Raw genomic sequence first — 13,177 nt, forward strand, 5'->3', positions numbered from 1 at the left:
ATGACTTGTGTCTGCTCAGAATTCAGTAAGAACAAACGCATGGACTGGGGATATATACAAGTAAGAGGTTGACCCACAATGCATACCAGGCAACATCCCATCAATATTGCGTCATGACTAACACATGTAAAACCATTAATATCCACATCTGATCCATCAATTTAAAATAAATCATTCTAAAAACAGAATGCAATTTAAAATGAAATGACATTATATATATATATATATATATATATATATATATATATATATATATATATATATATATACAAGGGTAATGTTTGTTAACAATTGCAAGAACATGTAATACAATTATAGCAATTTACACAGGTGATTATGCTTTTAAGAATCGTAGTAAAACATGATTAAAAGACCAGTCCTACACTTCTAAATTCAAATAAAAACTAACCCCACAGGTACCAGTTTTGTCATTTACAGAACCCCAGCAAGATCACATTGATACAGACACCAGAGTTATGCAGATATACATGTAAAATATTGTGAACATACCATTTTTACAATTTGTATTATTAAAATGATACCACTTTGTTTCAGTTAAGACACCAGTATAACACAGACCAAAGAATCAAGACATACAATATAATTCAGAAGAGAGAGTAATCCAGTAATAGTATTAGTTAACAGATACAGTTCATGTACACTGCTGAGAGATACTGGTGCAGATAGTAAGATCACCCCAACATGAAGAAGCTCTAATGCACTTTCATAAACAGGCAGTTCACCTTGCTGTTGCTTGGCTGGCTTCCTGATGAATCTCTAGGATGACTAGACAGAGTCCAATGAGTGGATCAACCCTGTTCCAAAAGTGCAGCTCCAGCTAAAGGTAATATAACTGAGCACAAGAAATCTAAATAAAATAACTGAAGCATCAGAATTTCCACCTCAGAGCCAAATGTATTTGTAAGAGCATTAATAGTACCGTAGTATTAAGAAGGATGATGTTTCTAGAATAGCAGATCCAGGTTTGAGTCTTTCAGGTATCACAATCCTCCAAGCAATCAGTAGGGTTGAAGTTTTACTCAGTGCTGCCCTCTCTTGGTCCTGCTAAGGGCTTGCCTGCTTTAGCTTGCTTCTTCAGATGCTCTTGTTCTTTCTTGCGTAGCTTTTCCCTGTGCTTTTCCAGTTTCTCTCTGGTCTTGCGAGCCTTCTCCATGTATACCCTCAGGTCTTTAATTTTCTTTTTGAGAAGTACTCGATCTTGGGAAGTAGTAATACCAAGGGACTGCAAGCAGAGAAAATGCAGAACTAATAACTTTCTTTCTAACAAATCTTACGACAGAAGTATTATCATGCAATCCACCACATTGCAGTTTTGTACTGGTAATAATTAGGTTAGCAAAAAATGACTGATTTTCGGTTGGTAATAAAAAAAAATAACCTAAACACAAATACCCACATAAAGCTTTAATATGATAACATTAATACCTTCAGTTTGCTCCCATCTAGCTGAAGAAGCTGCTCCCCATCAATGTTTTTGGCAGTGAACTCTGGTATGTATTGTTCCAAGTTTAGTCCCATCAACCAATGTGAAACCTGCTTGCAGCTCCATTCGAGAACAGTTCGATTCTGCCACTGGTTGTGTTTCGGTGACTGTCCCTCATCAAGAATCTGTACACATACAGTGAAAAACATCCCTTAACACAGTGGTGGGCAACCTAAGCTAATCAGAGGGCCGCAGGTCCGGCCCTCAAACGACTCCAAGGGCTGCAAGACCCCCTTTACCGCAATTACAAGCCAAAATGATACATTTTAATTTAAAGATCTATATATTACATTATGTAAACATTAAGATTGTAGGATTAAGGATTGAACACATCAATACAAAAGAAAGAAACATTTAAGTCATAGATATACTACTTAATGAGACTTCTGTGTGATCATATTTTCCACTCGTTTTTTGAAGTTAGGAGTAAGGCAGGTGCAGGCGCATCGCACCTCAGCAGTGAGGTTTCCAGCTCTCAGACTGTTGCGTTTGTTGTTTTTGATGTTTTCCGTCACAGAGAATGTCTGTTCACATGTATATGTTGAACCAAAAATTGACAACAGTTTGCAGCGCAAAGTCAGAGAACAGGGCCTGGAAAGGTTTGCCATAGTTGGGGAATGCCCTCTTTCCTCAGCTGGTTGATGACGTCTTCATCCAGTGCACGCATGTGAAGGAATTCCTCCTCAAAGTTTTTCTTGTCAAGCCCAAGCCTCTGGCATACAGTTCCACTGTTAGCAAAGTCAAATCCGAACAGGTTTGTAAGTAATGACATGAATGGCTTCAGCTCCGCCAATCCAGTAAGCATGCCTGTGTGAATAGATGCCGAGTACTCTGTCTCGCTGGCATCAGAGAAGTTGTTAATTGCTTCTTTAAGATGGGAGAAATGCATGAAATCATGAGACTGCAGCTGAGTTGACACTAACTGTAACTGTAGCATGAATTTCCTGATGCTGGCAATTAGGGTAGGTAGGAGGTGATTTTACACCTGCATAGCCAAGTTTAGCATGTTGAGATGACCGGTGATAGAGAAATGCCAAATCCAGTACCCACTGTTCAACGTCAAGTTCAGCCTGTTCACGGGACCACTGACCAAGTACCTTTCCCCTGCTTATCCAACATACTTTAGCGTGTAAGAGGAGGTCCCCGTATTCATTATCCAGTTGACTCAAGTTCGATAAACTGCAGGTGGTGCAATGGTCGCGCACATATAATATTAACAATATGCACCACTTTGTCCATCACAGCCTTCAGTCTATCTCCCTTGCCTTAGCTTTGCACAGAGAGCCTCCTGGTGGATTATGCAATGCACCCCAAACAAGTTAGGTAAGTGAGATCTCAACAATGTCACAAATCCACGCTTTACTCTCACCATAGAAGGACAGCCATCTGTTGTGACATTCACAAATGCTTCAAAAAAGTCAGTCCCTGAAATTCTCTGTTATATTTAACTAACTGTCCACACATCGAATCCATATGCAAAGCTGAGCAATATCACTGCTGTCATTCGACTCGTCCAGATCTACACTAAACGTCTCACTTGAATGAAGTATGCAAAAAAGTTGACTGGCCAATTCGTCTGAAATATCATTGACTCTGCTGAGTTGAGGACTTCTTATAAGCCTGAGAATCACCTCTCAGTTTCTGAACTCCCAGAAGTTTTTTGCATAAAATCCCAGAAGACTCGATAAAGCACTTTTAAGCACTTGCTTTTGTGAAACACAGCCACTCTTAAGCACTGCAAGCTGCCAAGTGCGTAGGGCAGATCCCAAGGGAAACTTTGCTTCATAGGCAGAATGGCGAGTTTCGTAGTGTCTGTAAATATTGAACCGTTTTGGAATTGACAGAGCTTCCTAGCAAATGAGGCAAATGGCTTCCCCTTGTGGTCAGTAACAAAAAAATCCAACTCCCAGCTCTCTTAAAGAGTCCTACCTTCATCACCAATCTTTCGCTTTTTGACGCATCCTTCATCGTTTTTTTGAAGCAGCAGATGAACTCGGCTCTCCACCATCTTTTCCACCTAACCTGGTAACAAATCGGTCCATTTCATTTTTCTTCTTTCTTTAAAACTATAATTATTACCAAAGAGAAGTATTCAACTAAACTGGCGGGTTTAATCAGCGACAAAACTCTCGCGCGAACTGAACCGTCATACCTTGCAACAGCATTCTGTTAACACAGTAAATTATATCCATTAATGGAAGAGAGCATGAACTCACTTTCGTTCTTAGGGATTTTTTTTCTTTAGATAGATGAGTCGCGGGCCGAGGGTATTTTTTTTCTTTTTTCGGCTGGATGAGGGGGCCGCAGGTAGATGCGGGCTGCGGGTTGCCCATCACTACCATAACATCATATATTCTGTATAAATCTAGCTGGTTTAAGCATGACTACAAAAGACTAATATTTATGAAAGTACAAAACTGTTTATTCGGGTTTTTCTTTTAAACGCAGGGCACAAAGAATAATTACATATAGTGGAAAAGGGTGAAGGATTGTGCAGGCACTATTGCCTAAGGGATAGTGTATGTACAGTATGCAATGAGATGATGCAAAACACAGTCAGTATCTGTCAGTATCTCACCTCATCACTGTGACAGAAATACAATGATTCTTGGTAGTAAATCTCCCTCCCGACCTGTGAGGGCGCTAAGCAGCGAGAACAGAGTACCTTGTATGGGCTCGCTGACAGTTCTTTCCCAGGGTTCAAGGGATTCATCGACCCGGAAGGGAAACGATGTGGCAGTCACGGATTGGAGGGTCGGCTGCACTCGTTTACCAAGGGGTCATATGTGACGCTTTGGTTTGTGATTTGAACCTGAAAGGACCCGTGACAGACCCAGTGATAAAACCTATCGTGATTGTTTTGTTTGTTTGTCTATAATTGTCTTGTTTGTTATTATTAGGCGGCGAACATGTTCCGGAGCTGTCGCCCAAAACCCGGAACAGCACGTCACTTTTGTCACGCATAAACTTGTATCACCCACCACAAGCACTACAACACGCACCCAGGACCGGTGACCGTATTTGTATATTGTGGGAAAGATACGTATGTTTATTATTTGGGACTGCAAATTACACATTGTTGTGTATTGCCTGGAGTTATTGTTTGGTCACCAGACCAGGATTATAATTAAAAACCCTTTCCAACTGGATTACAACTCTCTGTCTGTTAATTACGCACTGCATCACTCCTGCACCTGTACACAATCAACCACTTTGCCACAATCACCTATCATATCCAGGCTCTGAGAGGCAGCTGGAAAGAGTAAGCGGAACAGGGTTATCAGGACAAAAAGAACATGAAGAGCACAGAAACAGAACAAAGCTTGGGACACTGATACATACAGGAAAGTAGTAGAGAGAATATAAAGATACAAACAAAAACCTGATAGTCAATAAACATGTTATTAAGGGCCCCAATGGCTCATTCACTAAAGGCATGACTGCAGGGCAGGAAGAGTCACGTGATCAGGAGGTTGCTGGTTGGAATCCTGGTTGTGCCAGCCTTAGCTGGGAGAGCCCCAGAGGTTGTAAAGGAAAGTCTACTGGGTTTAGTTCACCTCATTGCACTTCAGCAACCCCTAATGGTCAGGCAACCCACATGTTCAGGCACAGTTTGAAATTGCTGTCTTGAATGTTCAGAAGTGGTTTCAAAGGGTTGCTACAGTACATGCTTGTGCTGAGGGGAGGGCAGGGTTGATGCAATATTCACAGAATGTGCATATTCACCTCATCTGAAGACAAAACCAAGGTGTGCGATCAACCTGTTATTTTAGGTTCTGCTACCAAACCACCAACATTTTCAGAGCTTGTGCTACTGGGACTTAAATCATCATTGAAATTCTGTGAATTCTCAAACTGAACGCAGTAGGGATTCAAGGAAATGCTTGCACATGGATTAGGGAGTGGATAACATGTAGAAAACAGAAAGTACTGATTAGAGGAGAAACCTCAAAATGGAGCGAGGTAACCAGTGGAGTACCACAGGGATCAGTATTAGGTCCTTTGTTATTCCTAATCTACATTAATGACAGATTCTGGTATAGTAAACAAACTTGTTAAATTTGCAGATGACACAAAAGTGGTTGGAGTGACAAACACTGTTGCAGTAGCAAAGGTTGTTCAAAATGAACTAGACAGCATTTAGAACTGGGCAGACACATGGCAAATTACATTTAATAGAGAAAAGTGTAAGGTACTGCATGCAGGCAATAAAAATGTGCATTATAAATATCATATGGGAGTTACTTAAATTGAAGAAGGAATCTATGTAAAAGACCTTGGAGTTTATGTTGACTCAGAAATATCTTCATCTAGACAATGTGGGGAAGCTATAAAAAAGGCCAACAAGATGCTCGGATATATAGTGAAAAGTGATGAATTTAAATCAAGGGAAGTAATGTTAAAACTTTACAATGCATTAGTAAGACCTCATCTAGAATATTGTGTTCAGTTCTGGTCACCTCGATATAAAAAGGATATTGCTGCTCTAGAAAGAGTGCAAAGAACAGCGACCAGAATTATTCCGGGTTTAAAAGGCATGTCATATGCAGACAGGCTTAAAGAATTGAATCTATTCAGTCTTGAACAAAGAAGACTACGCGGCGATCTGATTCAAGTATTCTAAAAGGTATTGACAATGTCGACCCAAGGGACTTTTTCGACCTGAAAAAAGAAACAAGGACCAAGGGTCACAAATGGAGATTAGATAAAGGGGCATTCAGAACAGAAAATAGGAGGCACTTTTTTACACAGAGAATTGTTAGGGTCTGGAACCAACTCCCCTGTAATGTTGTTGAAGCTGACACCCTGAGATCCTTCAAGAAGCTGCTGGATGAGATTCTGGGATCAATAAGCTACTAACAACCAAACGAGCAAGATGGGCCAAATGGCCTCCCCTCGTTTGTAAACTTTCTTATGTCCTTATGTTCTTATAAATAAATTGACCAAAAAAATATTTTAATAAAGCATTAGTATGAACAGTTTAAAGAAATAAAATGCATAAAAAATCAACAGGTTTGGTAATTATTGGTAATCGATTGTTGATTTGAACTGATCTAATATCAATGCCGATTTATTTATTTATTTAAAATTAAGAATGTCATTTCAAATCAAATCATACTTGTTTTTTTTTATTATCGGAAGTGACTGAAGTGAACATGCAAAGAGTAAATACGATACCAAGTTATATGAATGTGAGAAGAAATGTGTCCAGTGCAGTGTTAGAAAGAGACATTTTATTCCCATGCCTACGGTATGTAAAACACACACAGTCACTATACTGAAGCATGAAGGCACTCCAGTGGTGGGTTAACATGACATAACCGCACACTTAGGGAGTTATAAGGCCCGGCATGAAGCAGAGGACCTTTAAACCCTCAGTGTGAGGTTATCTCATGTTAACCCACCCCTGGAGTGCCTTAATGCTGTTATAAATCACATTTAAAATGACTATATTTATTTACTTTTTAAATTAACACAGCAAATTAAAAAAATATGTTCAATAACAGTAAATATCACTAAGCACAAAAAATAGTTCCAGTGTAATGTAAACAAAATTTGTTTGCTGAATACCCTGATGTTGAGGACACCTTGCTTTTGTGGTTTAAAAATGCCTGTGATCAGAATGTGCCTCTGGGACCACTATGAGACACAAAGCTGAGAAATTAGCACAGCAGCTGCAACATACAGATTGCAAGTGCAGTTAATTTGCAATGTATACTTTTTAAAAGTTCACTTACAACTGTATTTTCAATAAAATGCAGAGTTATTTTAAATGTAGAATACTTTTTGTTGTTCTGTAATTGAAATGTGATTTCAGTGTTACTGTATCTTCAATACAAATCTGACAGTATGCATTTGGCTTAGACTCCTCATAATAAGATTTACTGATTTTTTTTGCTGGTCCCTTGAAATTTGTATTCATGAGAGATGAATATATATATATATAGTGTCAGGTTTATGAGCCCTACGCACGGAAAATGTGTGTTTGTGGTAGGTAGAGGGTTAAAATCTCCCTGCCAAACTAAATTGTTAATTATTTTATTGTTTAATTATCACCTGCACCTGGCTATTATTGTAAATTAGAGCCAGGTGCAGGGTATTAAAGGAAAGCAGTTTGCTCAGGGCTGCTGCTGTGGGAAGGAGTCTGATTGAAGAGGTGCGCAATCGTATTAAAGGTACTGTGTGTAGTTTTTGTGGTTTGTTTAAACTGTGTGTGTATGTCAACCGGTAAACAGCCTAGCTGTCTGGTGTGTAGTCAGGGTGATCCTGAATGTTAGTCAGTGCTCGAAAAGAGATGTTAATTTTGCTTTTTGTTTTGTTTTTTGTAAATATAAGTGCGCAAAATGGACTCTGCTGAGCTAATCAGCTCATCGTGGAAAAGTCCACAGCAGGGATGTGGGAAGCGACCCACAGGCAGCGAGAGAGCAACCAGCAGTGGAGACATGCATTCTGTTTTATAGAACCCACGCACAATTTACTGTAGTTACATTATAAGATGGTAACTGAAGTGTATTGGGAACAGTAGCTCAAATATTTTAGAGGCTGTCTGTCAGAAAACTGAATTGGTGTCCACAATGTATTTACATAGTGCCATACCTTGGCTTTGTGTTTTTCTGGGCTGTTTTCATAGGAAGGCTCTGTCGAGCTGGTGAGAGAGGGAAAGTTGCTTGATGATGTGGAATCCTTGGCCCCTTCTCCAAACCAGGGGAGCAGTACACAAGGGAGCCGGAAGGAGGAGGTCGCTCCCTCTGAGGAGGTTGTCACTGAGTGTTCCTGGGTCTCTTTAGAAGCCCTAGAGATATGTTTCAAAGTTCTATTTTTTAGGACATCACATGCTGTTGTGAAAAAAAATCTACAAGGATATGGCACTGTATACATTTCTAAAACTGAGATATGGCTTCTAAGGCTGATATTTGGAAACTATTAGAAGTCAACATAACATAATTGCATTTTTAGTGCCCTTTTAAAGCTGCTAAAAGCATAACACCACCATCATTCAAATTTACTCTCAGAACAGAACAGAATTCACCGCTAATACTTAAAAAAACATTTCCTAGTATGCTTTGAACTTAATGTAAAAATAATGGTCTACATAGGGAACCAGGTGACAGCATTATTCAATCTATGATCTAAATGACATCTTGTAATAATCAAAGCTGTCATCATAATGACTTCCGCTTCATGTGTCACAGCTGAGTAAGTGAAGCTGAAACCTCTATCATGGCATCACTCTCTGTTCACTGCTTTGTTCAGAGCTGTAAAATACCCTGGGGTTCAGTGCAATTACGTCTGTCTGATCTCACCCTTTCGTTAGCAGCAGAGATGGCAGCTGCCAGCAGAGTTCTTCCAAGTAAATCAAGTGAATGAGGCAGACCTGCAGCCATGGCCAAAGGTTTTGCATCATCTTGAATTTTAGGATTGAGACATCATTAAAAAAATACATGATCATAATTTAAATCTTTTATTGAACATCATGTAGTCAAAGTAACTACAAAATGATATGGCAAAAAGTCTACCGGAAGCCATAATAGTAGTACAGTATTTCATGTTAGATTTTGAAATGTCACATTGTTCAATTGTTTGTCAGTTTTGGTTAAGTATATGGGAAAACTGCAAAGTGGTATTTAATGCAATATGTTAATGTAACCTTATTCACCAGGTTTCACTTGACTTTATGAAGCAAATTAGTTAATTCTATAGGGTGATGCAAAACTTTTGGCCAGAGCTGTAGAATCCGGCAGCAGAGCAAAATGAACCCTTGACTAATTTTTCCAAGTAAGTGAGTTCTTGCTTCATCATAATGTTTTTAACACCCCACTTCCAGTAGCATAAACCTGCACAAGTAGCTCTATGAATTATGAAATGAAATAAACAATCCAGGACTGCATAAAACAGTGTGTCAAAATGAAAAACCAGGCAGAAAACCAATAATGCATGTATCAAAACAACAAGGCAAAATACTGCAAATGAAGTTAGAAAGAGCTGCAAAATGGCAGTGGCTTCTAACATCTTAAATGAGATACAGCTTGCTGGTAAATGTAGACTCATTGGGTGAAGGCATAAGCAAGGGATGGCTGAAATGATTAAGCATGCTTTATGGATTAATATTCCTAGTTTACTGATTAGAGTAGATGTTAACAAAGCAGATGTTTTGATATACTTTCAGTCCTGTTCCTGCTTGTACTGATATATTAACAGTTTTGGTGTAATGATGTTTTCTACATACCTGCTTTCAGATGATAACCTTTTAGCTTCTTTATCATTCTCTCTCCCCTTCTTCCCGTTGCCAGAGCTCCATCGCTGGGGAGCCCTGTGATTACACAGCAAACATTCAAAGCAAACTTCATTTCAAGTGCTGGATGTGACACTATCAGTATATTACAAAACCTTTTTTATTTGTATTGATACTCTGCATGAGATCAATTGCATGACTTTCCATGAGTAATTCTCTAGTTCTGCATTTGATTAAGAGCGTGATTAAAGGAATAGCTCAGGTATGTATTGAATATGTTACCCAAGGTCAATAAGCTTTCTTTTAGCCTTTTCTTCCTGTCCAAGGGAAGGGCTGGAAAGCACTGGAGACTGAAGATCTGCAAAGTCAGATATGTTCAATACACAGTCAGATTACTAGCATGCACAGCAACTAGGTCACAGCTTGAGTAGATGAACTAAGAAAAAACAAAAACTGTTGGAAACTTACAAATAATATTTTGTAAAACATTTTTAAAAATGTATTTTAATATAGTAAGGCTGGTATAATGTGTAATCTTAAATGCTGCATGTAGAGTTTATGTGCTATAAAAAGGTATGTAAGTGAATTTCAGGAGTAATTTGTGTGTTTACTATTAATATTCTGGATTTCATTGTCATCATGACGTATTAAAAGCAAACTCAGTTTACCAACCTTAAAACAAAAAACACAAGCCAGCTGAATCTCAATAGAAACTTGAACTGGTATCATGTATTGTATTTAAACAAAGGGAGGGACATACTGCATATGCAGGTGCCTTTTTAGATGATTTGAATACCTTCCCTTTCTTTACTCTGCTGTGGGTGATGGTGCTCCTGCCCTTCCTCCTGGTTTTCTGGTGTATATTCAGATGAGAGGGCTGCAGTGGACAGGGAGGAGGCACCCGAGTCTGATGCAGCTGAACAGGTTCTCAGAGTCACAGGGAGAGGGGACCTGGCACTGAGCAAGGGGCTGCCAGAACCAGCCAAAGCCTGAGGAAGTAAGGTAACAAGAAAACAGCAATCATGCTCTCAGAGCTCTATTTTCTTTTGGATATCAGGTAAAAAAAAAAAAAAAAACTGTAAATGGCTAAATGATGTAGAAAACCGTGTTGGTAAGTGAGTGCTTGCTGACATCGTACAATCTTCATTTTAATTAAGCTGCCTGTAGCTTTTCTAGAACACTCAGCCAGATGTGATTGCCAAGCAGGCAAGATGTACAGTGGAGGCAGGCAGGAGAGGGGACTTCTTTCAAAATACAGTAATTATCTCTGAAGTTGAGCTGAATGAAGCAGCTTGAAACTAGTGTAAAAAGTGTATTTTAAGTGCCATTTAGGTTTAATGGTGAATTCCTTGTGATAGATAAACTGGAATGTTTAAATGCCTTAATTCTGCAGTCTTTATAGTGTATATAGCTTGCAAAAATAACTACTTCATATATTAAACAGGCTAAGTCCAACTTGTCACTTTAGAGTTTAGTAGCTCAGTGAACCGAAAACTAGGTTGTAACAAAAAAGGTGGTATTGTAAGTCAGAGATTGTAGCTTTCACATCTCAATGGGGGAGTTTCCATGTGTGTTCTAATTTTACTCAACACATTATGCTCGAGCTAAATGTAAAATGCCCTATACATTTTGGGTTTCCATTGGCTCGATTTATTTTATTCGAGAAGACCCTCTTTTCACCTGACATCATGCAAATAATGGGGAAAGGAGGAGGTCGATATGCAAATTAGCCATGTGAAACATTCTCATGCTGTTTTCACAGACCGCTCGGGAAAATGTGGTTTCCATGCAGAGAATCTCACCTGGAAATCCACAGTTGTCAGGTGACATCTTGTTTGAGTGAAACTTTAAAGCACAGTGTTAAGCTCATGTAATAAAGCTGTGATTTGCAAATGCCTCGTGCTGGTTGTTTAATAATGTGTTTTACTGCTCTTGCCCAAATTGTTTTTCATTGGTGGGGTGGCATGTCGTTAGTCATGAATAATATTTCAACTAATTTATCACACAACTTAATAAAAGAAAAAAGAAAATATTTAACCTGAGGTATATAATGAAACTGTCCAACCCAGCTATTGCAGATCACCATGGCTGAAAACCGGTGGAGACGTAGGATTATAGAGATCTGTGCCAGACACCTTCGCCTGGATTGGGAGCAGTGGATGTTTTCACATGAAATGCGGGTTTCCATGTGAAAAGGGGCATGGATTACCTGTGTTTTACGTCATGCTCACGAGTAAATTAGATTTACCCTATCCCTCTCTGTGGCTGTTATTTTCAGCCACAAACCTGATCCTCTCAAGCTGTTCTCCCACATGTGCACGTGCATCGCCACTTCACGTGTAACCACACATGGAAACTCCCCATAGAAGACTGTATATACTGATATGCCTCGAGATTTCAACACCCTTTCATGAAGACATCGAAATGGAATATTTGAATTGCGAGTACCTTAAATAGCCAGCATTAAAAACATCCTGAGATGGCAGTACACTTTGAACTCACTCTGAACATTTTTTGGCAAAATAATCTTTTTTTTTTTTTTTATTGAAGTCTGGCAGGAAGCTGACAAATTTAAAGAGACTTTTTTTTTTTTTTGCCAGTTTCCTTTACTACCACATTCTCAAGCTTGAGGTTAAAGGCAGAGCATTTGCAGTCTAAAAAGGAGCTTGTGATATTTCATTAAAGTAGGGGTGCTAGAAAAACTTTGTAATGCTGTTTTCGAACTCCAGGGTACAGGAGAGAAACTGGCAGAATAATATCTGCAGCTGTTTTAAAGCAGGCACATATTTCAATATTGTATGATTTGAAAAAGCTGTATATTTAATACCCAGTCTCAGGTTCTCTGTCTCTTACCCTCCTCTCCAGGCTGTCCTCCCCATCAGTGGAGCTGACACTGTCCCGCAGCCTGGCTCGTGAGGGCCTGTGTCTTTTACTCTTCACCGAATGCTGCACCCGTGCCTTCAACACATTACTGTCTAGCCTTTCTGTTTCAGGGACGGCTTCATTAAAATCTTCAAAAGGTAAAAGGAATGTATTTATACATTTAAAAACAAAAACACTATAGTATTCTAAGTTATAAAATGGCAACAACAGGGGGAGCAACAGTGTGTTCCATGGAAAATTATTATTATTATTATTATTATTATTATTATTATTATTTATTTCTTAGCAGACGCCCTTATCCAGGGCGACTTACAATTGTTACAAGATATCACATTATTTTTACGGTATTTTTACGGTAACTCGATGCATGTCAGGGTATGCCACATTTATCGTGGAGTGCAGCTTGAAGTGTAACATCAATAGTTTATTTTGGAGCTTTTAAGAATTGAATTGGCTGTGTAGAATTGTTCCTTTAACAAGATGATTTCTGTGTAAGATTACTCTCTCTGTGTAACAAACGTACTGCATTTTTAAAATGAATTTGTTCCTTGACAACT

At 38.9% G+C, this 13,177-nt stretch overlaps 1 protein-coding gene across 1 annotated transcript in view; it reads right to left on the minus strand.

The window, feature by feature from the left end:
* Positions 1 to 278: 278 nt before the first annotated feature.
* Positions 279 to 13,177, minus strand: part of LOC117400318 (neurabin-1-like) — a 77,688-nt gene continuing 64,789 nt past the window's right edge. Inside the window, exons 14-20 of the mRNA XM_059021186.1 lie at positions 12,591 to 12,748; positions 10,534 to 10,726; positions 10,020 to 10,095; positions 9,732 to 9,815; positions 8,102 to 8,297; positions 1,447 to 1,629; positions 279 to 1,243 (exon numbers count right to left, since the gene is read on the minus strand). Of these exons, the coding sequence (XP_058877169.1) occupies positions 1,037 to 1,243; positions 1,447 to 1,629; positions 8,102 to 8,297; positions 9,732 to 9,815; positions 10,020 to 10,095; positions 10,534 to 10,726; positions 12,591 to 12,748 (1,097 nt within the window). The 3' untranslated portion in view covers positions 279 to 1,036. The remainder of the gene's footprint in view (positions 1,244 to 1,446; positions 1,630 to 8,101; positions 8,298 to 9,731; positions 9,816 to 10,019; positions 10,096 to 10,533; positions 10,727 to 12,590; positions 12,749 to 13,177) is intronic.

The sequence above is a fragment of the Acipenser ruthenus genome, chromosome 4, assembly GCF_902713425.1.
Source record: "Acipenser ruthenus chromosome 4, fAciRut3.2 maternal haplotype, whole genome shotgun sequence".
Classification (NCBI taxonomy): Eukaryota; Metazoa; Chordata; class Actinopteri; order Acipenseriformes; family Acipenseridae; genus Acipenser; species Acipenser ruthenus.